Genomic DNA, 26,181 nt, shown 5'->3' with positions numbered 1-26,181 from the left:
TGGCCTCAAAGATCCCTTCCAGCCCGGAGCATTCAGTGGCTCTGCAGAAGTCACTGCAGGGTGCAGGTGTGGAGGGGAACGCTCAGCTGGCTGTGAAACCTCCCTTCCCACAGCCCAGCAGCCTGCACTCTGCCCTGGGCTGTGCTCCTGGTGTGGGGGGAGCCAGGAACAGCCTGGGAGCTCAGAAAACACACCCAGATGGTTGCAAACACAGCACAGAGCCCCTGCTGTCCTGCTGCCTCCCGAGAGCTGGGAAAGGGGTGCCAGGCCAGGGAGCCCGGCTCACAGGGCTGCAGTCACATCACTCAGCCAGTCTCAGGTCAGGATGGGCAGCAGGGCCACTTCCAGCCTGGCCTGGCTCCGTTTCAGGCACACCCAGGACCTGGTGCTGCCCTGCCTGCCCTGCATCCAGCAGCATCTGGCAGAAAACCAGACCTGGAGTGGCCAGGGCAGGTCAGGAGCCAGGGCACACCTCAGCCAGCCAGGACAAAGCGCTGTGTGACAGAAGGGCTGGCCAGAAACCCCTGCAGAGCTCTGAAAGCCCTGTCACAGAGCTTTGTGGCAGGCCCCAGCTCTTCCCTCACACAGCCAGGCGTGTTGGGAGCAGCAGGGTGGGCAGGAGACCCTTGTTCAGTCAGAGGGAACGGGGTGCTGGGGGCACTGCCAGGCGGGAGCTGAGAGCTGTGGGCACCACCCCATCCCAGGCACATCTCTGTCTGCCTGCAGAGCCATTTCTGCTTGGAAAAACACCTCAGCAATGCTGTCAGCACCCGGCTGGCTCATCCCTGCTGCCTCCAACGCAGCTGAGATAGAGATCAGGCAGTGACGGCACCGCTCCATCCACAGCCATCTCCCCGCTTCCAGTAAAACATAAAGGGAAAATAAACCAGCGCTGGCATTTCAAGGCAATTATTCAAAGGGTCAAGAGATACAGACCAACACCGAGGAGCTGGAAAGCATCAAGTCCCTCTAATGCATGAGGATAACAGGATAAGGCTGTCAGTTGCACTGCAGAGAGGGAGGCAGGGATCAAACCATTCTAATCAAGTTTTGGCCGTTTTGGCCTTCTCTGACCTTATCTGCCTCTCAGCTGTCATTATCCACAGCACACAGTAAAACATGCAGGTGTGACCATGCCCTGGGGGCTGCAGGGAGCACGGTGGGACCCTGCAGAGCCCTGAGCACAGGTGCCCCATGCAGCAGCAGCCAGGACACAGCTGGATGTGCTCTGTGCTTTCCCTCCTTTGGTTCTTTATTTACAAATTCCCAAGGAGCTGCCCAAAGTGAGTGGAACCAAAAAAAAAAAAAAAAATCAGCAGCAATTGTTTTTTCCCTGAACAAACTCAGATAAAATAGAGATCCCAATGTGAATGTGGGGAGAGAAGAGGAAAAACAGCTCCAGCAGTCGCTCGTGGTGAACGTCTGCTCCCCAGAGCTGGGCTGCTGGAGAGGCTGCACCGAGCTCCAGCTTCTCTTCTGGAGAAACTGGGCCAAAAGTAATGCAGAGGCCAGGCAGGAGATGCTGATTTATGTTAGCAAGGGGGCTGGGCTGGCTGAGAGAGCAGGAGCACGGCACCAGCTCCAGCAGGGCAGGATTGGTCCCAGCCTGTGTCCCTTACCCTGGGGCAGGCGTCTCCTCCCCGTGGGGCTGGGGCAGGGACAGAGCCACCTGCTCTCCAGAACTCTCCCCTCCCATTTTAAGGTCTCTCCCTGTAATGCCAAGCTTGGGAATCGCCTGTTCAGAGGCAGTGCAGCCCTGGGTCCCATCAGGGAGATGGGAGAGCGGAGCAGTGACAAAGGTTGTGTGCAGCCATAAGGCTGTGTTTACCCCAATAACATCATTTTCCACCAGGCCCAGCCATTCCTGGTGCCCTGGGTCCCTGCAGGAGCAGGGATTGAGCATTCCTGGTGCCCTGGGTCCCTGCAGGAGCAGGGATTGAGCAGGGATTGAGCATTCCTGGTGCTCCTGCACTGCCCTGCCCAGCACAGCTCCAGCTGAACTCCACCCGTGCCAAGTGATGATGTTACTGACCAGGGAAAGGAACCAATCTCCAACTAGAGGAAAAGCATTTTTGCAGGGAAACATCATCGCTGAAAGCCTGTAAACAAATGTGTTTTGACACAGCAGAACAAAGAGCTATAAAAGGAGAGATCGGGAAAACCACGGCTAATGGGCAGTAATTCACATGGTGCCTGCCAGGCTGTATTTTTGTAATTTTTGTCCCTTTGGGATGCTGGCCTACGACTTCCAGAGCTCAGAGGAGCTTGGGGACAGATGTGGGGCGATGCTCAGCACCCCTTGACTCGGGAGATGCTCTGGAGCAGGGCACTGAGCAAGCAAAGGGCTTTGCAAGAGCCACAGGTGATGGCCTGGGCTGTCCCTCAGGGCTGGGCTGGCACCCAGCACAGCTCTGCTCCCCCAGGAATGGAGGCAGAGCGGTGTCCAAGGCGTCTGCTCCATCTGCACAGCCTCTGGGAGCAGCACGGCAGCCGTGGCCAGGCTGCACGGGAAATAATCGCTCCTAATCTGCTTAGAAAACTTCATCCCCTGGGAAAGCACAGCACACCTGCCTGTGGGCCTGGGGGGACACACTGCTGGATGGCAGGCTGGGAATAAATAAATTAAATTGGTATTAGGGGCTGAAAGCATTTTCTGCTGTGAGAGACTTTCAGAAGAGCAATAACCCCTGAGGAGGAGAAATCCACAGCAGAGGAGAAATCCACAGCAGAGGAGAAGGTCCCACATGTGCTGAAATGTTGCATTACTGATCCCAGGAACAGAGCTCCAGCAAGATCAGCTCTCACTGGGTTCCAATTTTTGGGTTATCCCTTCTCAAAAGTAATGAACCACCAGGAGCTGCTGCTCTGCTCTGACTTACCCACAGAAACCCCCAGACCCCTCTGGACAAACCTAGGCTGGGTCTGTGCCTTCAGTCCCACTGAATTCCCACTTTAACCAGACCAAAACAAACCAGGGAGGCCAGGGCCCCATCTCTAACTCAGGATCAGCTGCTTCTGTTTATGGAAACTTGTGCTGCCTGCACACTGAGGGCAGGCACTGCAGCAAGTGCAGGCTCGGTGTGGGGGGAGCAGAGCCCCCCAGGCCGGGCTGGAGCCCAGCAGGGCTGCCCAGGGCCCCCTTGTCCAGGTGGGGATGTGGGGGGAGCAGCCCCTGGCCCTGGGGAGGTGGGAGCAGCCCCTGGCCCTGGGGAGGTGAGAGCAGCAGCCCCTGGCCCTGCTCACCCCATTCCCCAGGGCAGCTCCTGTGCCCTGGGAGGTTTCTGGGCTGCTGCTCTGAAAAGGGATTTCAGGTCAGGCTGACTTGGCTGTTCCCAAAAGGCACAGGACCCCTCCCTTTGTTTCAGTTCAGGCCCGGGGCAGCCACCCAGCCCTGTCCAAAGGCACAGAAGTGAAGCACGGCCAGGAACTCCCCCAGCCCTTCCCAGCAGCAGGTGCAGCCCCAGCTCCAGCCCCAGCCCCAGGCAGGTGCTTTCTGCACACCCAGTCCTGCTGTCCCAACACAAACCACAGCTGCCCATAACCTTTTGCAGGGGAAGTGGTCAGTGCTGGGAGCCCAGGGGATGTCCCCAGGACCCGAGCAGCAGAAAGGATCCCTTTTCTCCCAGCCACGAGCAGCAGGTGATGGGCAGGAAGGGCCCCTCCATCACCTGCCCGCTCCCCAGGGATCCCTGGCACCTTGGCACGCTGCTGCTCCCTTTCCAGCCCACCCCACAGAGCCATCTCCACGTGGGACACTACCAAAACATTTATTGGAAGAGTGCAGGGTGGCCAGGCTCCACAGGACCCCCCCTGCAGCTGACCACAGCGCTGGGGAGGGGAGCAGGCAGGCTCTGCTCACCCTGGGCACCTCCTTGTGTGCCCCAGCACCCAGCAGGAGATGAAGGCCCTCGTTTCCTCGAGGGAAATGTCCCTGCTGGGGCGTGGGCAGGGAGGACAGACAGGAGGCAGCGCTCGGGCACCGCGGAGCTCCCAGCAGGGACACCCAGGGCTGCTCGCTCTGGGCACTGCCAGGGGGGATCGCTCTGAACCACACTCCAGCGTGGCCTTTGGCTGCCGCTGGTTCTGTCCCAGCTGCCTCGGCCACCCCCGGGGCTCAGAGCGCCCCAAACCCCGCCCGGAGCGCGCTGAGAGCGGCCGCGGGGCTGGGAGGGAGCGCCGGCTCCGACCGGAGCCACGGCACGGAAAAACAAACAGCTCGGCATTTCTCTGGCAGGCAGGGATATCCCGTAAAAGGCACTTCCTAAATCCCTCCGCAAACACCAGGGCAGCGGCCGCCCCTCCCAGAGGGAGGAATATCCGCAGCTCGGGGCTCCCCTTGGGGCAGAGCTGCCAGCGGCGCCCGCAGGTGCGGCAGGGTGGACACAGCTGCCACATCCTGCAGCCTGAGGTGGCACAGCTGTGACTAAAGGGGAGAGCTCCCTCTGCACGGGCACTGCTAAAGGAGAGAGCTCCCTCTGCACGGGCACTGCTAAAGGGGAGAGCTCCCTCTGCACGGGCACTGCTAAAGGAGAGAGCTCCCTCTGCATGGGCACTGCTGGCAGCTGTGGCCTGGCTAAAGGAGAGAGCTCCCTCTGCACGGGCACAGCTGTGTGCAGCCCCTCGCCCTCTGAGTGTGCCAGGGCCCCTCCAGGAAGCACTCACACAGCCTGTCCAGACAGGTCTATTTACAGGAGAGCCACAGACACAGGACAGGGAGGTGTCCCCCAGCCAGCATGGCCAGCTGCTGGCGTGGGCTGTGTCCCCCTGGGCCTGGCTGGGTGCTGTGCCCAGCCACCACCACGCCACCCCTGGCGCCAGGTGAGGGCAGGGGCATTTTGCAGGTGCTGTTTCCAGACTTCGGGGGCAGCCACGGGTCCCTGGCTGCAGGGGCAGTCCAGAGAGGTGGGGGTGGCTGGTGGCATCATGCCTGGGGCAGTGGCCCGTGCCAGCCCAGAGGCACGGTGTCCATCCTGCCTTTAGTCGTTCTCGCTCTGCAAGGGACAGAGAGGGGAGCGGGGTGAGGTGCCAGGGCTGGGCTGGGGGCACAGCCCCTCTCCAGGGCCACCCTGCCCAGGCCCAGCCCTGCCACCTCACCTCCATTTTGCTGTATATCCAGCTGAGGAGCTTTGTCACACGTGTGTACACCCCGGGCTTGTTCTTCTGGCCACATCCTGTCCCCCAGCTCGTCACCCCGGCCACGTACCAGCGCCCATCGTCCTCGCACACCAGGGGCCCTCCGCTGTCACCCTGGCTCGGAGGGGCAGAGCAGTGAGGAGGGGAGACAGGAGATGCCCTCTGTGGGTCCCCGAACGGGGCAGCTGTGCCCCGGTGTGCCCCCAGCTCACCTGGCAGGCGTCCTTGCCTCCCTGCAGGTACCCGGCGCACATCATGCGAGGGGTCAGGTAACCCTCGTACACCTTGTCGCTGTTGCAGATCTTGTAGTCGATCAGCTTCACCTCGGCCTCCCGCAGCTTCGGGGAGGTGTTATCTGCAAGGCAGGAAGAGCTGTGGGCCAGGGGGGGCCTCGCCAGCCTCCACCGCCCCCGGCCCCTCACCAGCGAGGGAGGAAGCGGCTGCTTCTCACAGCTCTCGTTTCTGCAAAGCCCCGCAGCCGGCAGGGCTATCCCGGGAGTTATCCCTGCGGGAAAGCCCTCCAGGCCCCGGCAGGGCTGTGCTCGGGGCAGGGGCTGCCTGCGGGGAGCCGCGGTCCTCCCTCACCTTCGTTCTCCCTGGTCTTGCCGAAGCCGGTGATGAAGCAGGACCGGCCGGTCTGGAATCGCTGGCCGTGCATGGGCAGGCAGGCGGGGCGCACCTGGGCTGCAGGGGCGGGATGGGAGCGAGGGATGAGTCAGCGGCACAGAAATCAGCACAGCCCCGCAGCCAGGGAGGAGCGTGGGGCGCAGGAGAGGCTCCACTCCGTGCCCATCCCACCCACGGCCCCGTGTGGGGCTGGGGGCACAGCTGAGCCCATGGCTGAGGGTGCCAGAGCCTTCCTGGCCATGGGACAGGCAAGGTGGCCACAGCAGAGCTGGATGTGGCACTCGGTGCCGTGGTTTAGTTGATGTTTTGGGGCTGGGTTGGACTCTATGATCTTCAAGGTCTCTTCCAACCTGGTGATTCTGTGGATTCTGTGGATTCTGTGGATTCTGTGGATGCCCCAGCTGGCAGCATCTCCACGCACCCCATGGTTCCCAGGACACACCTCTCAGTCCTGTCCCCCAAACACCACCCAGCCAAGCCCAGGTGAGCCAGGTGACCTCACCTGAGAGTGTCAGTGGCCTGGAGAGCTTCATGAGGGCGATGTCGTAGTCGTCGTGGTCGTCGCTGTAGTTGGAGTTGATGATGACCTGGGACACGGGGATGCCCTCCATGGGCTGCTTCAGGTCTGACACCCCCCCATACACCTTCCAGTCGTCCAGGATCTTCATGCTGTTCCTGGCAGGGCGAGAGGGGCAGGAGGGAGTGAATGTGACCGTGTTCACAGGGGTCTCAGGATTAGGGAAGGGATGAGGGTCTGACTGCATGTTTCAGAAGGCTTGATTTATAATTTTATGATATATATTGCATTAAAACTATACTAAAAGAATAGAAGAAAGGATTTCATCAGAAGGCTGGCTAGGAATAGAAAAAGAAGGAATGATAACAAAGGCTCTCACATGAAGAAGCAGTGGGCAGCAGTGAGCACCCACTGGGCGTCGATGATGGTGCCGCCGCAGATGTGGATGGGCCCGTACTGCACGCTGACCTGCCAGGGCCATTTGTTCACAGAGGTCTCCTTCCCACCGATGATCCGGCCAGAAATCCTCTGCCCACAGGCTGGAGGGGACAGCAGGGCTGGGAGAAAGGCTCGGGGGGAAGGGGAGCATGGAGGGGGACACACACACAGCACCCCCACCACCCACAGGAGCCACGCTTACTGCAGGGGATGCAATGTTGGTGCTTTTCTATCACCCAGAAAATTTGCTGGAAGTTGTCCCATTTGCCCACCCCTGTGCTGAGAAGGGGGGAAAGGGCTCCCAAGCCTGTGAAAAGGGCACCCACCCTCGGCTGTGTCCTAGCCAGCTCCTTACTTGTGCATCGCAGGGAGACGTACTTTCCTGTGAGGCACTGGGAGCTGCGGGAGAGAGGAGGAGGGAGAGCCAGCCTCAGCCTCAGCCCTGCCCCTGTGGCACCAGGGCAGGGCTGGGGGTGACCCTGGTACCTGTTGAGGCTCTGCTGGATGGTCTCTCGCTCATCAGTCACCGTGAGGCTCTTGCCAGGGACACGCAGGGGGATGTACTCGGTCTGGGACGCGCTGGAAGGGAAGAGGACAGGCAGTGAGGGTCCCCCTGTGTGGGCACTGCCCACCTGGTTACCCGGTCCCTGCACTGTGCCCAGAGGGGGAAACAGTGCAGCAGACCCTGCTCTCAGTCAGGGCAGGGCTTTGGCAGGCCCCAGCACCCGAGCAGAACAACCCATCCTGCAGGAATTACTTCTGAAATCCCAGCTGCCGGCAGGTTTTCCTGGAGAGGGACTCGTCCCAGTCGCTGCTGCACACCGGCAGCCACTGGCTCTCGGTGCTGGAGTACACGTGGAGCAAGGACTCCTCGGATGAGAAGCGCACTGTGGGATGGAGCAGGAGGGTCAGGGCTGCTCCTGGGGCTCTCCCCATTCCTCCCATCCCATCTCCCGTGCCTCACCACAGCCCAGCTCGTCGCTCCTCTGGGAGCAGTCGACGACGCCGTCGCAGCGCACGGCGCTGTCCTTGCAGCTCTCTGCTGGCTCCTTGTACAGGATGCCCGTCTGTGACCTCCAGAACATGACTGGAAGCAGGAGAACACCACGCTGAGGCCAGGGCTGTCCATGGGTGAAGGGCTGTGTCCCACCTGGGTGGGCATCTGGAGCGTTCCCCATCACCGGGTGTGAGCGTGAGGTGTTGGAGCAAGAGTGAGGAGCTGCTGGGGAAGGCCTGGGCACCCTGAGCACCCCCTGTGCTGCCCAGCTGCTGCGAGCCCCTCTCCCTCCACCCACAGGAAATGCATTCAGCCTGCGAGTGCTTCAAGCCCCGGGGCTGGCGAGTGGCAGCAGGATTGAAGGGATTCCCTGGTGCCTGTGCCTGTTCTGCCTCATGGTTTGTCTTGGGGAGGGCAGCTCTGGGTGCTGCTGGGTGCCCTGCCGCCCACCAGAGTGAGCCCAGCAGAAGGAAAGCCCACTGCAGCCCCAAGCCCTCAAACACTGCCCCAGCCCAGGCAGCAGATCTCCTTTTCTCCTTCCCCAGCTCCTGTCTCTCCACCAGATGTCAGGAACGCTCAGGGAACGGGAGGAGCTCATCCCTGTCTCTGAGCCAGGGGTTTCCCTCTGGCACTTCCCAGTGTGGGTATCCCCAGACTCTGCTGACCCCCAGCTCCCCTGAGAACCCCTCCAGGAGCCCGGAGCCCCCCGGGCAGGGCCCCCACCCCACTCACACAGCAGGATGAGGGCGATGAGCAGCACGATGAGCACGGAGACGCAGAAGATGAGCGCGAGCCGCCGCTGGCTCATGCAGGGAGCTCTGAACATGGGGGATCCTGGCAGCAGGGCAGAGGCAGGGTCAGGGTCAGGAGCCACCTCTGGGCTGTGGGAGAGCAGTGCTGTGCACACCCAGGCTGCCCTGTGGTCACTGTGCTCTCCCTTGCCCCCCACACCCCTCACACTGTGGCTGTCTGTGACCTCCCTGCCTCCCTCCATCCCTCCCTCCCCAGCCTGGCAGGCACCAGGCCATGGGTCAGCCCTGTCCCCATCCTCACGGGTGCTGTCACAGGCTGAGCAGGGGCTTGGCGCCGGGCCGGACTCGGGGCTGTAGGGTTTGAAGCTGATGCCCAGGACGTTCTCTCGAGGCGGCGGAGGTCGGGCACCGAAGATGCTGCTGGCCGTGGAGACATGGAGCAGGCTGGGAGGGACACTGCTGGGCGAGGCAGTGGTCTGTGGGCAGAGGGGGCTGTCACCAGCAGTGACTGCTGCCCACCAGAGTCCTCCAGCTGCCACCCTGCCGGCTGTGAAGCTCAGAGACGGATCTGAGCCCCCTGGCACCACATTGAGCACGAGAGTCACCACCCCAGTGCCTCTCTCTGTACCAGAGCCTGAGCCACATCCCGCCCAGGATGTCCAAAATCCTCCTTGTCACTGGGTTTTTCCCCCTTCAGGCAGCTGAGCTTCCCAAAGGCATCACTGGGAGCCGAGCAATCAGCCGGGTATTTGGCATCGTGACACGCCGTGTGTCAGTTCATCACGCCGTGGCCCAGTTCCGCGGGGCCAGTGCCCCAATTTATGCATCTATCCCTAATTAGCCATTTGAAAAATACAGTGCAATTTCCAGCTGTCATTTAGTAACACTTAATAATCGGTGTTTTCCAAGCCCTGAAACGTCCTGCACCCTGGAATGCTGCTCTGCAGTTGTGTCACTCCTGATCCATGAATTCACAAAAGAAAATGTATCTGTTTCCTTTCCTCAAAATGCACTCTCCCAAATGCTCCCTTGGTGACAGAAGCCAGAGCCTCTCATTTTCCTCCAGAAAGAACCTGCGAACAAATCCCAAAATAAATGCTGCTTCCTCTACCTTTTGTGGGATGGATGGGGCTTGGAGCACCCTGGTCTAGTGGGAGGTGTCCCTGCCCATGGAAGGGGGCTGGAACTGGGTGAGCCTTCAGTCCCCTTCCATCCAAACCATTCTGGGGAATGAGAACTGGGGAGCCCAGGGAGAAGTGGAGCCACCACCCTTCAGGGACCACTCACCACCCAGAGATGGGCTCTAACACATCCCTCTGAGAGCCTGCCTCTGGTTTTTGGCCCTGCACTGCCAGAGATCACCCTTCTCCACCAGCAGAAGTCATCCCTTTCCCTGCCAGGCTGGAGCTCTGGAGAGGGCAGGACAGGGACACTGCTGGGAGCCCCCTGTCCCTTCCAGCTGGCTTTTCTCCCTGCTCGTGTTCCCTGCCGGGAGCCAGGAGCCCTGGTGAGCAGCTCGAGAGGCTGCTGGTGCTGTGTGAGCACAGCTGTGCCCTCCTTGGTGATGCTGCTGTCACTTCCTGGGCTTTACCTGAGTCACAGCCCGGTGTGGCCACGTGTCCTGCACGGCTCTGAGCCCAGCCACGCACTGGGGACACCTGTGCTGCACACTGGGGACACCTGTGCCACACACTGGGCACACACCTGTGCCACACACTGGGCACACACCTGTGCTGCACACTGGGGACATCTGCCCTGCACACTGGGCACACACCTGTGCCCTTCACACCAGGCACACACCTGTGCCCTTCACACCAGGCACACACTTGTGCCCTTCACACTGGGCACACACCTGTGCCACACACTGGGCACACACCTGTGCTGCACACTGGGGACATCTGCCCTTCACACTGGGCACACACCTGTGCCCTGCACACCAGGCACACACCTGTGCCCTGCACACTGGGCACACACCTGCCCTGCTCGGGCTGTGCTTGCTGAGCCCATTCTGCAGAGCCAGCAGCCACAGCGCCCCGGGCTCAGGGCCACCCTCCCTGGCACAAACCTCCTCCCACCCCCGTGGGCCCTTTGCACAGGCACTGCTGATGTCCCCTGGCCATGGGGAGCCACCTCCCCACTCGTGTGGAGCTCCCGGGCTCCTGTGCACGGGGAGGAGTGAGAGAGGCACTTTCTGTTTCACTGCATCAGCCCCACTCCCAGTCCTTCCCCAGCAGCCTGGCTCTGCTCCAGGTTTCCCTACACCCCCATTTCCCAGCACTGCTGCAGCCTTGCCCTCTCCCAAGGGTGCCAGGGGGCCCAGGAGAGCCCCTCAGTTTTCTCCTCGAGGCTGGGAGGGCTGGAGGGTGCCCTGCAGTGCCCGAATGAGCCTGAGCAGTCCCAGCACTGATGGGATTTCAGTTCTCATGCACCCACATCGTGGGGCATCCCTGGGTACCCTCAGTGCCCGCTGTGGGTGACAGCCAGAGCTGTGGCAGGTCCTGGGCAGAGCAATGTGGAGATGACAGGAGCCCTTCCTGGGAAAAGGATGTCTCCTGCCTGCGTTGAAATGAGGTTTTTGTAAATACCCTTTTCCTGTGGCATTTGTGTGCTGTCCCCACGTCTGATGTGTCACATCTCACCCTGCAGCAGCTGTAACCCTTTGCTCATCAGACCAGCAGCACTACAATCCTCCAAAGGACAAACCTCTCCATCACACACAGAGAAAACAGAGCCCAGCTTGCCCAGGGAGCCAGCAGTGCTGGATGCCACAGCACTCCCACCTGCAGTGTGCAAACACATCCAATGTACACCGAAATGTGCCACAGGTCACAGTGCTCTGAGCGCTCCTCAGCAGGAAGCACATGCCCTTTCTTACACTCAGGTGAACTCCCAGCTGCTTATTTCCTTAAAAATTTTAAGTCTAAATAATTTTGTGGGCTGCCAGAAAGTGTGACGGAGCCCTTAGCATGGTGAGCAGTGTAGGGCCACGGCAGCAGAGCAAACAGTGGTGGTTTTGCAGAGATGTTCCTGCTGGGGAGAGCGCGTGACCCCAGCGAGCGAGCGCCGGCTCCTGCCCACAAAACCTTTACTCATCCCTCGCTGGCTTTTGAGTAAAAGTCAGAGGCAGAGCCCAGCCCGGATCACAGGCGCCGCTGCGGTTTCAGCCCTTTCCCCACGGCTCTGCAGGTGCTCCAGCAGCCACAGGGGTGATCCAGCCCAGGATGATCCATCCACAGGAGTGATCCGTGCCAGGGCAGCCACAGGGAGGGGGGCATGGGCAGCCCCTGCCTGGCACAGAGGGCTGGCATTCACAGGGCAGCCAGGAGGGACACTGGGGACACTCCTGGCCAGCTTTGCTCACCCTGCAGAGAGTGAATGCTGCCTGTCTGCAGCATGAGCCCTCTGCTAAACCTGTCAGGAGTGCAAACAGCACCTCACACCCCATCCCAGAGCAGAGCCGGGCATGGCCCCCAAACCAAGGGCAGCAGCTCTGCCCGTCCCCTTTGCACCCTGAGCTGAGCACTGAGCTGCAGCTCCACACCCTGCCGTGGAGGAAAGGCCCCCAAAGCCACGGCAGCCAGGACAATGAGCAGGGAAAGGTGATCCAGGCTGGCCTGGAGGCTCCAGGGAAAGCAGCCAGCAGGCAGCCACAGTTTCGGAGTGGGAGGGAAAGCGGAAGCCAGGGAACACCTGGGTGTTGTAACCAGACCCGGGGCCCAGCCACGTCCTGGGGGAGCAGCAGGGCACAGAGTTCCCAAAAACCCCGAGCATCAAGAGGGGAGAGAGGGAGGGAGGGAGGGAGGCAGCCTGGCTTCAATGAGCTCAGATCCTCCTCCCCAGCTGCGCCCACCCTCAGCGCGGCTCCTGTGCCCAGTCTGGGAGCTCCTTCCCCTGGTGTGAAGCACCCATTGTCTGCTCAGAGCAGCTCAGCCAGCACCCAACAGAGACATTATCCTCACCAGGACAGAGGTGTCCCCAGCCTAGAGAGCCCCAATCCCTCTGGGTGACAGCGTCCTGCTCAGGTGCCACTGCTGAGTGAGGCCTGCTTGGGAGGGGACAGAGCCCGGCACCAGAATGAGGGGAGAGGGCACTGCCAGGACCCTGACACACACAGCACAGTGAAATCCCAAAGCCAGGCACTGTCACTGTGCAAGTGCAGGTGAGTGACTGTTTATTGGCCAGGGACAGCTCATCCTGTGCCACTGTGGGCACCCTTTGGGCACAGACCCGAAATGTTCCAGGGGCTGAGTAACCACTGCTCACCTCACTCCACAGAGGGGCAAACAGAGGCCTGGAAAGACAGAGAGATGCTACTGCCATTGCAGAGCCAAGGGTGGCTCCTGGCACTCCTGATGTCCCATTTAACCCAGGTGACAATGCCAAGGCGGCCCAGTGGGACTGTCCAGTATTGAGCAATTGTCTCTGTGTGAGGCCATGCCAGTTCCTGCCCCACCATCACCAAGATGCAGTGATGCCACCCAGAGCTGGGACCACTCTGCACGTCCTCAGAGCCAGCCAAGACCCAGCACAAGCCCGCCGTGCCCCTCCTGGCCAGCCCCCAGGCCAGGGGGCAGGAAGGGGACGCTGTCAGAGCTGGCTCTCCTCCCCTGGAGCCCCGGGCACGCCGTCACCGCCGCCTCTGTCCCGGATGTCGCTGGCACCCGGCGCTGCTCAGCACGGTAATTACTCGCTGCCTCGCCCGGTGCCCGGCCGGGATGGATGTTTTCCTCATGACAGGATGCTCAGCAAAGCCCCACATCCAGGGCTGAGCAGGTCCCAGCCAGCCCAGCCCAAAAGGGCGCAGGGAAAACTGCCTGGAGAGCAGGCGAGGGGAGCAGCAGGGCTGTGCCCACCAGTGCGGCGCTGCTGGACACTGAGCCAGAGGGCTCAGGAACGTGCCAGGCGGCACCAGATCCCTGTGGCAGCACCAATGGTCCCCTCAGCTCGCAGCTCCAGTGTGGCAAAGCACCCGAGAGCAGCCTCGACAGCTCTGCCCGCCCCAGGGATGCTGCTGCCCTCCCTCCAGGTGCCAAGGGGTGCCGGAGGCTGCGGCTCCTCAGGCAGCTCCGCCGGCTCCTTCTCCCTCCGGCTGCCGTGAGGAGCACCCGGAGAGCAGGAGCGGAGCGCGGTCCCTCCCCCAGAGCCCGAGGGGTCCATGGAGCGCGGAGCTCCCGCACTTACCGGGGAGGTTTTGCCGTCCATGGGCCGGGCTCGGGGCTGGGCTGGGCTCAGAGCCGCGGCTCGGCCATGCCAGCAGCGCGGTGCCGAGCAGGGCCAGCTCGGCGGGGCCGGCCCAGGAGGCGTTTGGCGAGCGGGCTCGTACGTCAGTGCCAGCAGCGCAGCAAACCTGTCGGACCTGCCGCCCGGCCCCGGCGCCGCCGGTTTCCCAACAGCTCCAAAACACCTGCGCTCTGCCGGCCGGCCAGGGGGCCCTGCGAGCGGGGCAGAGCCGGCCCCAGCAGGGAACTGCAGCATCCCGGGGCTCTCCTGGCTCACCCGAACCCCCGTTCTCCCCTCTGTGCCCCCCACTCACTCACTCACCCACCCGCGGCTCTCCTGCCCGGCCCAGCGCAGGGGAGGGGATGCACAGCCATGCCCAGCCAGGAGAACCCTGCTGCTGTGAGCCACAAGTCAGGAATTCCCTGTCCCAAAGGAAATGAAATGCCGTTTCCGTCCGGTTTCTCTAGAGGATTTTTAATTCCTTTGCTGATGGAGCGATGCTTCTTCCAGGAGCCAGCACAGCCTCCTGCCTGCCCTGCAGGCACAGCCTGGGGATGCTCTGCTTAACCCAGGATTCAGGTAGGAACAGGTGAAAATTCCCAGATTAGAGGAGAAAGGCCTAGCTTCACCCTTCATCCTGTCCCTCAGTGCCACAGGTGTCTCCTGGGATCATTCTTAGTGTAAATCCCTCGTTCACCCAGCTCCCCACCCACACCTGCTCGTCAGAAGGGCAGGAGACAAGCAGGGATGTCCAGGCTTGGAGGAGCCCTGGTGCAAAGCTCCTTTGGAGGCTGGAAAGTTTGGGCTGGATCCCTCTGACCCCTCCTGCCCCCAGGATCCCAGCTCACAGAGGGGCTCTGAGCCAGCCCTCACCCCACAGTGCACTCCTCTGCAGTTTTCACAGCCAGGAGTGGGTTTTGGGCTTTTTTGTTTGCTTTTTGTGCCTCTGCAGGTTGTGTCTGCTGAGTGCCAAGGTGGCCAAGCACTGAGCTGCACCCCCAGGCAGCCCTGAGCCAGCTGTGCCCTCCTGAGCTGCTGTGTCCAGTGCAGAAAGGGATTCTCAGAAAACAGCTCCAGGAATCGTTCATTGCCTGCTACAAAGCCACCTACAGAGAGCAAGTTCCAGAGAACAGCATGTGTGCCTTGACCTCAGCAGCCTGATGGTAAATGTCAGCATGCACACAGCTCCTGGCTGAAATCCTCACCTTTCCTGCTGCTGTGAGCCCTCCCTGCACCCTCCTGCCCTCCCAGCCATGAAAGAGGAGCTGAAACACACAGCCAGAGCCGGCTCCACCAGCCCAGGAGAGCCGCTCCAGCCTCTGGGCTCCAGGGAATTGGGCTGAGGATCCCCTGCCCTGCTCTGTCCTGCGGCAGGGCTGTGCAGAACCAGCCCTCCGGGCCCATCCCTGCCCTGCTCTGTGCAGCCTCACCTGCCTGGCCCTGCTGTCACCCTGGGGAAGCTTCCTGAAGGACAGCAGGGAGGGAAATGCACAGCCCCAGGTGCTCCTGGGCTGGGTTTCTCTGTGGAGCGTCCTCAGGGAGGCATTTCGGGGTCAGCCACATCAGCCCAGCTCTCAGTGTCCCCCAGCAGCCTCTCCTGTGGCACCTGGAGAGCTGTGCCCTCCCTGCAGAGCTCAGGCTCCAGCCCAAGCCCCCTCTGTTGCCACATTTCACAGAGAAAAGCAAGGCACAGTTCTTCCCAAGAATATTCCTGGGTTTCACCTTCTCTGAACCTCAGAGAAAGAAAAAAACAATTCTTATCTCATTTGCTGTGCCTGTGTTTGTGCAAAAATAGAATGCAATATGGAGATTGTTTACCCTCAGTGATGGAGTTTGGTTTCCTTGGCCTGTCAGGGCCAGGTGTATGTGTGTGTGTGTGTGAGGACTGTCAGGACAGTCACAAGATTCTGGGCAGATTCAGTTTAGATGTAATGTAACATAGTGTAATATAATATAATAAAGTATATATATAATATATATATAATATATATTATATATAGTATAACATTTATACTATAAAATAATATAGTATAATAAAGCAATTAATTAACCTTCTGAGAAGATGGAGTCAGATGCATTTTCTCTCCCCACTGTTGGGAGCGAAAATATCATCTCCACCCCTGGTGTAGTATCATCCAAGCATTCTGCAGAACTCTTGTTCCTCCTCAGCCTCTTTCACTTTCCTCTAAATTGCCAACCACTTCTCCCAGTTCTCTGAACTGCCTAACCCGCAGGGCCAGCCCCGCTGTGGCTTTTCCACAGAACTCCCACTTTCCTGCCTTTTGGTCCCGTTGTTTCTCATGGCCATGACTTGCACAAAGCACGGTCTGTGGCTTTGGGGGCCAGCTGCAGAGTGGCAGGACATCAGCTGGTCTGCCCTGGATGGGGACAAACCAGGGCAGGGAGGGGATCTGCTGCTGGTGCTCCTGCCGGGCTGAGAGCTTGTGGCAGCTCTTGGCCTTCACCAGGAAGGATAAGTCAGGGGAAACAGGAGAAAATCTCCCACTTCAGCCTTTAAGATGGTTCTTCCAAGAGGAGCCTGCATGTCTCTGCCCACCTTGATGCTCTCTGACCCTGTCCACACCACTTTTGGTTTCTCTTGCTCTCTTTTTGTCTGTGTTCTTTCCACGAATTCCCCGGTGGGAAATTCCTCTTCTTGAGGAAAATCACTCTCCATCACATGAGGGCCCCATGAAAGCCCTCAAGCAAGCTGTGAGGCAAAGCAGAGCACTCACACTCAGGCTGCTGGCTGGTGATTCAGGTCCCAACAGGCAGGCAGGACATCCCCGTGGGGCCAGACCCCACAGCCATGGGATCACAGACGTACCTGGGGGGCTACCAGAGCCCTGGGGACAGTGGCAGCCCCTGTGTCACACGGGATTTCCAATGTCACCCCTGTGTGAGGCTGTTTGCAGGACACAGGATAGCCCAGAGGGTCTCACTCGGCCCCAGAAATGGAGAAAGGGGAATTGCAGGCTGAGCCCAAAGGAAGGGAAAGCCAGAACCCCCTCCTGGGGCTGCAGGGCTGCTGGAACCTGGCTGGATTCAGCTGCTGGCAGCACAGGACATGGTGCTGTGCTCAGGAAAGCCCCTGTGCCAGGTCACCCTCGGTGCTGCCTCTCACCTGTGCCGTGCTTTGAACATCTCATTTCACAACAAAGCAGCAAGGGCAGAGACATCCCTTACTCGTACTCTCCTTTTACTCTCCTTTCTCAGCACAGCCCAGCTTTGCTCAGAAAAGCCCCAGAACTGTTCCTCTGCAGCTCTGTCGGAAAGCCCAGCCCAGGCTGAGGCTGCGGCTGGGGGTGAGTGGGTGGACAGCAAAGAGAAGTGGAAGTGACTGCTCGGTGACTTTCCTGACGCCTCGGAGACGTCACTGAGCCAGCCCCTGGGGGAAAAACGAGCGCTCGGCTCCCGCCGGGGCACAGCCCGGTCCCGCTCTGCCCTGCTGCCACGGAGGATGCTGAGCGGCCATGGTCCCCTCTGCCACCGCCCTGGCGCTCAGCCTGGCGCTGCTCCTCGCCTGCCCTACCCACGGTGAGTCCCTCCTGCCGGTTTGCATCGCCCTGCTGGCCGGGGCTGAGCTTCGCAGCTCCGGGTGGGATCCTTGGCATGGGGGATAGGTTGGAGGCACAGCCCGGACGCCTTTGCTGGGTGCTCAGCCCTCAGATCAGTGCTTGGGAGCAGGGCATGGCCAGGGCTCCCTGCTCACTGCTTGCCTTTCACTGCTGGTTGGGAGCCCCAGGGCTCAGCGAGGGGCACCAGCCTGGCTTGCCCCCACTGGTCCCCATGTCCCCATTGTCCCCATGATGAGCCACAGGCACTGGGGACACGGCACTGGGCTGGAGGTTTGCCAGCAGGCAGCAGCTGCCAGGGACACCTGCAAGGGAAAAGTGTCAGAAGTCATCAGCGGGGCTTTTCTGCCAGGTGTCAACACAGAGATCAGGCAGGAGGTGTGAAAAAGTCTGGTTTCACCCAGGCAGCAGATGAGCAAAACAGGAAAGCCGAGTCCAAACAGAGCTGGTGGCGAACGGCAGGGGATGGGGGATGCAAATACAGCTCCTTTCCTGGGGCTGAGAAGCACCAAGAAACCCCAGCTGGGCTATCCCAAAAAAGAAAGAGGAAGGAGAAGAGGGGGCTGAGCAAATCCTGGAAGCCAGCAAGAGAAATCTGAGCAAAGGCTCGCACATTTCGGGTGGTCAGCACTGCCACGTCACCCATCACCCATCAGGGGGATGCTGCACGAGGCCGTCCCAAGGCTCGTGGGGGCTGAGGTGGGGCAGGGCTGTGCAGCCCCACCTGAGCCCAGGTGTGCCCCACAGGTGAGAAGCTGGCCGAGCCCCGTTCCGTGCGCATCACCACGGAGATGGGCTGGCCCCTGCTGCGCTGGAAGCCGGGGCGCGGCTGCCCCAGTGACGCCCGCTACAACGTGGAGTACGTCGTGTGAGTAACAGCGAGGGGGAGTAACAACAACGGGGCCCTGCCCTGCCCAGCGCCTGCCCCAGCTCTCTGCTCACCCCTGGTGCTTCTCCCTACAGCTATGGCATAGGCATGAACTGGACAGCCATCCCGGAGTGCTGGAACACCACGGAGCACTCCTGCAACCTCACCCACTACACCCTGCACCCGGGGCAGCGCCACCATGCTCGGGTCAGGGCCGTGGCCGGGAACCTCACGTCCTCCTGGAAAAACACTGGAGGCTTCTACCCAGAGCAAGGTGCCTTGGGCTCTGTCTCCAGCCTGTGCTGGAGCTGGGGGGGTCAGGGTATCAAGGGATGAACGGGAGCTGGGATATTTCCCTCCACACCTTCCTGGAGGGCCGGCGGGCTGCGCAGGGGGATGGGGCAGCCCGAGGGAGGGTGGGACGGTCCCGGCTCAGTGTGGTGCTGCAGGGGCTGAGCTGTGAACAGGAAACAGCCCTGACCTGCCCTTGTGACTGCTCTGCTTCCAGCTGGCCTGCGCCTGGCGGGGCAGAGCCTCTCCGTGATGGGCAACTCCATCCAGGTGCAGCTGCGGCTGCTGCTCCGCCCCGGGACCAGCCCCGAGTACAGCGACTTGCAGAGGGAAATGAGCCGCTACCACGTGCACCTCCGGAGGACAAGGGACAACCACACGGTGAGAGGAGTGGCTGATCCCCTGCTGTCCCCATCTGTCCCACAGGGTGCTGCTTAAGTGGAAAAACAGACTGTTAAAGCAGGGTTGTCCGCAGGAGTAAGTGCTGAGCTTTCTCACAGCCACAGCAGGGCAGAGAGGCTTCTCTGCATGTTTTGTGGGAGAGTTTTCCAGCTCTCAGGGGAATTTTGGATCTAGCTGCTGTCATCATTATCACAACGCACCCTGGGGATTTTCCCCTGCAGAGGAGGAGGAGGGAGGGGAGCAGGAGCTGGGGGCTCCCAGGTTCCAGCCCGTGCTGTTTGTTGCAGATCACGGTGGTGAAGAACAGCACGGAGTTCACCATCAGGGAGCTGTTCTGGCTCACAGAGTACTGCCTGAGCGTGGAGCCCAGCCTGGCCAACATGCCCATCCCCAGCAGGCGCTCTGCTGAGCAGTGTGTCACCACCGGCCCCAGGGACAGTAAGTGACACCCAGGAGGGGGGAACCACGGGGTGCTGACCCCCCCCACCCCAGCCTCCTGGCCCTGGGAGTGTGGGGATCCACGCCAGGGCAGCCTCTGGGTGCTGTGTGCACTGAGGAATCCCCTCTGCCCCCTCACCTGGTCATGTCCTCTCTTGCAGGGAGTGCAGAGCTCCTCCTGACCATCCTCAGCTCCTTCTTCATCACCCTGTCCTTGCTGGGGCTCCTGGGGGCTCTGCTGGCATGTACCTACATCAGGAGACCTGTGAGGACACCGTCTGCCCTGGTAAGGCAGGGACAGTGCCTTTGGGGCCAGAGCAGGGATGCAGGCTCGGGGAGGGCTGGGAGAGGCAGGCACCAACCAGGGATGAAGCACAGCTCACTCCCCTCTTCCTCTCCCTCCCCAGAAGTCCTTCATGAAGCAGAGCTCGCTCTGGGTGGAGCACGAGCCCCCATCCTCGGGCAGCCTGGATGCAGACCCCATCCAGCAGCTCTTCCTGTGCCAGAAGGAGCCCCAGCTGGGCAGCAGCCCTGGCAGCAGCACCAGCGCAGCCCAGCAGCCCCTGGAGCAGGGCTGGAAGCTCCCAGCATGGCCCAAGGACCAGCTGGGACCCACGGGGAGCAGAGACAGCAGCGGCACCAGCATCGACAGCGGCATCTGCCTGCGCATCCCCTCCTCCTCCTCTTCTTCCTCCTCCTCCTCCCTGAGCTGCTCCGTGGGCCCCAAGCCCCAGGGCTACAGGCAGCAGCTGCCCAGGGCTGAGGACAGCGGGGTGGGCTTGGAGAGCCCCTGCCCTGCTGCTGGCTGCTCCTCTGGCAGTGCAAACACCAGCCCAGGGCTGTCCCCTGCCACCAGCCAGGCTGGAGTGGAGTTCCGGGGGTACCTGCAGCAGTCCAAGGGCACCGTGGAGCCAGAGAGGAGCCCGGGGCAGGGAGAGCCCGTCCTGGGCTGTGCAGGGTCCCTGCAGGGCCTGGGCAGCACCGACATCATGCTGGACATGGAGTGCTCCGAGCTGGCTGTGGCCAAGGGGTATTTGAAGCAGTCCAACCCCGAGCATCCCCTCACACAGCACCTCTCTCCCCGGGGAGCTCCTGCCTGCAGCTTCTCCAGCCAGGTGGGGCCCCAAGTGCCCACCCTGCTGAGCTGGGCAGCCCCAGGTGCTCCACTGACCTCCAAAGCCAGCCCTGATCCGAAAACTCCCTTTGACCTGCACATCTTCAACAACACTGCCTTCCCTGGGGTGCTGCCACTGATCCCCAGCCTCAGCTCCAGCTGGATCCCACTGCCCACCCAGCCCCTGGGCCAGCTCAGGGGGGACAGCAAGGACAGCCGCCTGTGACCCGTGCCCTGGGGCCACCAGCCTGTGCTCCGACCCAACTACCTCGTCTGCCTCTGGATAAGCTACTCCTGACCCTGGATGTCCACGGTGCCAGCCCAGCCGTGGGCCAGCAGCACCAGCTCAGCCCCTGGTGGGGCTGCTTTGCCCCAGCCCTGCTGTGGGCAGCCCCCAGGGCACCCCTGCAGCCACCCCAGCTAAGGGGACACAGGGATGGGCTGTGCTGGGGGGGGGCTCATCCTCATCTCTGCCTTGCCCAGCACGGGCTGCAGGGCCACCCTGGGGGCCTGGGCCAGTCCCGTGCTTCCACTTCCCCCTCTCCTGGGCCAGCTGGGCTGACGTCCCCACTCCTGGTGCCATCCCAGCCTTTCACAACACAGAGACTGAAGGCACAGTCAGGCTGACATCAGCACCCTGCTGCTGGCAGCACGGGACTCCTGCCCTGCCTGACCCCACATGGGTGGACCCAGAGCCTTTCCTGACCCTGCAGAGACCCTTGGGGGAGCCCAGGGCGGGATCTGGGATGCACCTACAGGCCCAGCATGAGCCAGGGCAGTCCTACCCACACTATGGTCTGTGTTCTGCCACTCTCAGATACAGACATTATTTATTGGATTTCATTTGTAAATACAGAAAGGATGTGTTATTTATTTGGTCCATTTGCCTGTTTATCCTCTCCTAAGGCCAAGCTGAGCTGTCTGTTTCCAGATTTGGACGTTCCCCGTCAGCAAGAGGCAATGTGCCTTTGCCTCATGTGGGGAGGAGCATTTCTACATCACAACTGGGAAAAAGGAGAACCAAGCCAGCTCTCCAGGAGCCCCTCACATGCCTGAGCTTCTGGGGAATTTGTGGGGGCAATCAGCAGAGGAGCAGCAGGGAAAAGAGGCTGGGCTGCTCAGAGTGATCCCACAGGGATGGAAAAGGAGCTGGGCTGCTCAGAGTGATCCCACAGGGATGGACACCCCATGGGACATCACCAGGGAAGGACAGGAGGACAAGTCAAACCCAGGGGTGGAGGAAAGACAAGAGTCAGGGCTCTGCTAAGCAACGTGGTGCTCGGTCATAGGTTGGGCTCCATGATCTCAGAGGTCTTTTCCAAACAAATCGATTCTGTGAACAGCTGTCATCAGAGTGGAAAGAGGGTGAGCTCACCAGCAGCTCCCCCTGGGTCGCCCTCCAGGTCTCAGGGAAGTTTTTCCAAGAGTCATTTCCAGGAACCTTCAGTGTGGGAAGTAAAACTGCTGCTGGAAACCCTCCTCGGGGAATGTGGTTTTCAGGTGAAGGGTTTTTGGGTTTCTTTTCAGCTTTTCCAGTGCAGGCAGGAGGAGGGGGCTGATCCTTGCTGTTTCCTTCTCTTAAACCTCACATGGCACTGCTCACACATGAGTTCCATCCCTGCATCCCACAGGGATGTGGAGGGCACTGGGAGCCTCCTCCTGCCCCTCCACTGGCCCCATCTCTTCTGCCTCTGTGTATTTTGGGGGTTGGAGCTTTTTGCTTTCTTTTTATTTTTTTCAACTTCCTCTGGAAAGTGCAGTCATCAAAACCGTGGCTGTTTTTTGTTTTTCTTTTAAACACCGCTGACGTTGGGCCCCACGGACGGATCCTGCGTCATGCAGGGCTCTGCTGGGTCCTGCTCACATGGAGGGCTCCCAGCCCCCAGGAGCTGGCATTTCCCCTTCCTCTGAGCAGTCAGAGGTCTCTTTTCAGCCAGGACAAAGCCACAGAGCACATGGTTTAGTTTCGATGGCCGAGAGCACAGCCAGTCCCTCTGACTCCCTGGAAATCCCACTCTGTCCTCACTGGTGTCCCTACACACAACCACATGGCTCTCATGAGTTTTTCTTTGTTCTTCTTCTGAGAGAAATTCTGAGAGAATTCCTTTCTTGCAAAGAAATGGTCCCAAGGCCCCCCATGCCTCAGCAGCCCCCCTGGCCAAGCAGGGCCCCTCTCTGTGGCCACCGAATCTCCCCGGGGCTGTTCCTGTGCTCCAGGCACTTCCAGCCCCTTGTTCTGCTGAGGCCAAAGGCAATTGGCACCAAAAATCCACAAGGAACTTCCACAGGGCCTTGCTGAGGCGTTTCCTTGCACTGGGAATGTGGAGAACCAACTTCCATGTGGGTGCAGGAACTGGATGGAGGAGGAGGAGGAGGGGGTCTGAGACAGATTTCCCATTTCCTCACGGTGTTTTCTGCAGTTGCACCAATGCAGTCACCCAGTTCTGGGGCTCCTCCTCAGCTGGTTCCATAAGGAACAGCCTGGTGCCAGGTCCCTGGGTGTGCAGGAGGCTGGCAGGTCTCTGAGCCATGGGCAATGTGCTGTTTTCTCCAGGATGTTGAGGAATCCTGGATAAAGCTGCATCCTCTTCCTCCATCCCAAGCACCAGCGCTGGCCCAGGCATGTCCTGTGCACCCGTGGCTGCAGAGGCCCAGTGAAAGAGACACAGGTGGAGGAGATGCCCAGGAAATTTGTGGAGTTTCCCTCTCTGGAGATGTTCCACACCCACCTGGGTGTGTTCCTGTGTCACCTGCTCCAGGTGACCTTGGGCACAAGGGGGTTTGGACCAGGTGGTCTCCAGAGGTCCCTTCCAGCCCCAAGGATTCTGTGACTCTGGGAAGATTTTTAGCAACAGAAACTGCACCATGGCCATTTCAGTTGAAATCCAACAAAGTCAGGGGCTGTTTCTTACAGAAGTGAAAATGGAGGAATTTTCCCCAGGCAGTTTTTGTTGCTTTTTCTGTTGGTGCTGGGCTGTGAGTAAGAGGCAGAGAGGGGAAGCTCTGCAGGAGCACCCGGGCTTCGGCCCCATCCTCTGTGCCTGGGACAGCGGGAAAGGAAACACAAACCAAAGCTTGTGTGGGGAGAAACCAAATGCAGAGCTCAGGGAAAGCCTCTGAAGCCCAGAGCCACAGGCAGGACTTGAGCTGGAAAAACCTTGGACTGTGCTGAGGAAAGCTGTGATGCCCAGGGGCTGCAAGGCAGTATGGAGGCTTTGGGGCACAGCACAGGGGGCAGGGGGGGATGAGGGGATGTCCTTCCTACCTGCTCAGCAGCCCAGCTCTCCCCTCACGGCCTCTGGCTGTGGAAGGGCTCGTAGCCACTGCCCGAGGTGCCCAGCGAGCCACTGATGCTGAAGGGTGGCACCAGCTCCAGTGCCACTGAGCCCAGCCCGCTGCAGGGAGAGCAGAGGGGTCACCAAGCAGCAGACCCATCCTCCTGCTGCCCTGCCAGCAGCAGAACTGACTGGGGAGGGGCTGTGACACCCTGGCACTGCACAAGGGGAGCTGCCAGCCTGCCCTGGTGCCCTCATGGTGTCACTCACCGTGAGTGGTAGAGGCTGAAGACAAAGTCAGGCCCTGGGGAGGCAGGAGGAAGAGGAGGGAGAGGAGTCAGAGCCGTGTGCTGCTGTGAACCCACCTTTGCTTTGCTGTGAGTAGCAGGGTGGGGACAGGCAGGACAAGCACCAGGACATCGCTGTGCATCCTCCCCCTCACCTCACAGTGCCCCCAACTTGACTCTGAGCCCCCCTGCACCAGGGATTCCATTTCCCGTGTTCCCCACACCCCAGGCCCTGCAGCCCCATGCTCTGAGCGCCCCTCCCATGCCCTGTCCCCCTGCCCTGTCCCCCCCATCTCCTGCCCTGTCCCCTGCCCTGTCCCCCTGTCCCCTGCCCTGTCCCCCCCATCTCCTGCCCTGTCCCCTGCCCTGTCCCCATGTCCCCTGTCCCCTGTGCCACTCACGGCACTGGCAGTGGCCCCGCCGGTACCAGCGGATGAAGGTGTAGCCAAAGCTGGCCAGGATCAGCAGGGCCAGCCCGATGCCCAAGACAACCCCGATCACCCTGACGGGCTCTTGTCCTGGAAAGCAGAGGGAGGGGGGGCTCTGCACACAGACCCCTGGGAGGCTGCAGGTCCCCATTGTCCCCTGCAGGGCACAGGACAGGCGGGAGTGGGGGTACAACCCTCCAGCATGAGCTGTCCCCACGGCAGCGCTGCCAGCACCGTGGCACAGCGATTTCTGCTGTCCCCAAGGCCCCATGACGGAGACCACCGCTGTCCCCAGGTGAGCTGGCAGGGGAGGTGGCCACCCTGGCCAAGCTGTATCCCCACCGCTGGCCCCGCTCACGGGGTGCTGCTCCTTTCCTGGTGGCACCGGAGCCATTCCTGGGCTGGCAGGTCCCTCTAGAGGATGCTTCTGTCAGGACGAGCAGCGGCTGCCGCCAGCACCAGGCGGGGACGGGACTTGGCCGGGGCTCTGCGGGAGCCGTGCGGGCTCCGCACTGCCCCATCCCTGCCCTCCAACAGCGGGATGGACAAACAGCCGCAGAGCGCCCCGGTCACAGCTCCCGGGGCTCGTGGGGAGGAGCGGGACCTACCCTGGCCTTCCTTCCCCTTCCAGCCGGCCCTCCTGGCAGGGCTCAGCATCCGTGCATGGCCAAGGCTTCTGCTGGGGCCGGGGCGAGCGGCAGCCCCGGGACCCCCGGACAGGACGAGGTCAGGGAGCCCCAGGACCCCGGACGGGGCGAGGTCAGAGTTAGGGTTAGCTGCAGCAGCCGTGAGTCACGGCCGGAGCTGCGGGGCCAGAGGAACGTGCTGCAACAGCCTCCCTGAATCAGCTGGCTGCCGAAACTGCCCCGTCCCCACGCCCACGGCCCGTGGGAGGGTGACAGCGGCATGCCCGGGCCCTGCCCTATGCCCGGTGTGGGAGGCATCCCTGCCCTGGCACCTTCGGCAGCAGAGGTGCCCACATCCCAGGGCATGGCTCTGAGCAGCACCCAGCAGTGAGCCCCAGCCCACAGGGAGCAGGGAGGAAGGTCAGCAAGCACTGCCCGTGCCATGAACAGCCCGGCTCTGTCCCCTGAGGGGGGCAAAGGCACCCGCTCACCTGTGCGGGGGTCCATGTGCTGCTGTGCCACAGGAGCTGCTCTCGTTATCCCGGCCTGGAGCTGCTGCTGAGCCCTGTCTGTGCTGGAGCCTGGCACGTCCTGCCTGTCCCCTGGTGACAGGGCTGCCTCCCTGCAGCGAGGCTGGGCTCCAGTCTGGCCCACTGGTCCAGCTGGTTCTCAGGGAGAAAGCAGAGGAGCTGCAGCAGACACACCAAGGGCACATGGCTGTGCCCAGCCCGCCTGTGTGGGTAGTTCTGCCCTCCCACTGCTGCAAGAGGCTGAACTGGGAGTACTGGGAGCCCGAGGGGCAGGGACAGCCCAGACTTTTTATTTTAAATTTAAAAAATAAAATTAATTAAAAATTAAATAAAATTAATTAAAAATTATTAATTAAAATTAAGTTAAAATATAATTAATTAAAAGTAATTAAAATTAGAAAAATTAGTTAAAATTAGTTAAAATTAGTTAAAATTAGTTAAAATTAGTTAAAATTAGTTAAAATTAGTTAATAATAAAATTAATTACTTAATTAGAACACAGGTATGCCGAGCTGGAGCAGCAGGGACAGCCTGGACTTTTTATTTTAAATTTAAAAAAAAATTAAAAATTAATTAAAATTAATTAAAAATTATTAATTAAAATTAATTTAAAATATAATTAATTAAAATTAACTAAAATTAGATAAAACTAGTTAAAATTAA

General features: G+C 60.4%; 3 protein-coding genes across 3 annotated transcripts; 1 reads left to right on the top strand and 2 right to left on the bottom strand.

The window, feature by feature from the left end:
- Positions 1 to 4,976: 4,976 nt before the first annotated feature.
- Positions 4,977 to 13,666, bottom strand: TMPRSS13 (transmembrane serine protease 13). The gene is made up of 13 exons (XM_054647307.2): positions 13,646 to 13,666; positions 8,766 to 8,940; positions 8,445 to 8,546; positions 7,680 to 7,802; positions 7,473 to 7,602; positions 7,202 to 7,294; positions 7,071 to 7,114; positions 6,657 to 6,816; positions 6,263 to 6,435; positions 5,719 to 5,817; positions 5,346 to 5,488; positions 5,095 to 5,247; positions 4,977 to 4,991 (listed from the first exon to the last, which is right to left on the bottom strand). The coding sequence occupies exons 1-13, from the start codon at positions 13,664 to 13,666 to the stop codon at positions 4,977 to 4,979; spliced, it is 1,431 nt and encodes a 476-aa protein (XP_054503282.1).
- A 3,445-nt stretch (positions 13,667 to 17,111) lies between these two features.
- Positions 17,112 to 21,245, top strand: IL10RA (interleukin 10 receptor subunit alpha). Its single transcript, XM_054647555.2, has 7 exons — positions 17,112 to 17,221; positions 18,007 to 18,127; positions 18,223 to 18,401; positions 18,636 to 18,799; positions 19,108 to 19,258; positions 19,420 to 19,544; positions 19,666 to 21,245. Exons 1-7 carry the CDS (start codon positions 17,158 to 17,160, stop codon positions 20,596 to 20,598), a joined length of 1,737 nt encoding a protein of 578 aa, XP_054503530.2. The 5' UTR covers positions 17,112 to 17,157; the 3' UTR covers positions 20,599 to 21,245.
- Positions 21,186 to 25,858, bottom strand: LOC129129443 (small integral membrane protein 35-like). The gene is made up of 5 exons (XM_054647283.2): positions 25,480 to 25,858; positions 24,336 to 24,452; positions 23,918 to 23,951; positions 23,638 to 23,767; positions 21,186 to 23,013 (listed from the first exon to the last, which is right to left on the bottom strand). Exons 1-4 carry the CDS (start codon positions 25,493 to 25,495, stop codon positions 23,662 to 23,664), a joined length of 273 nt encoding a protein of 90 aa, XP_054503258.2. The 5' UTR covers positions 25,496 to 25,858; the 3' UTR covers positions 21,186 to 23,013; positions 23,638 to 23,661.
- Between the last annotated feature and the right edge of the window lie 323 nt (positions 25,859 to 26,181).

This window comes from Agelaius phoeniceus, chromosome 23 (assembly GCF_051311805.1).
Source record: "Agelaius phoeniceus isolate bAgePho1 chromosome 23, bAgePho1.hap1, whole genome shotgun sequence".
Taxonomy (NCBI): Eukaryota; Metazoa; Chordata; class Aves; order Passeriformes; family Icteridae; genus Agelaius; species Agelaius phoeniceus.
The sequence above is the reverse complement of the archived record's forward strand: the minus strand, read 5'-3'. Positions and strand labels throughout refer to the sequence as shown.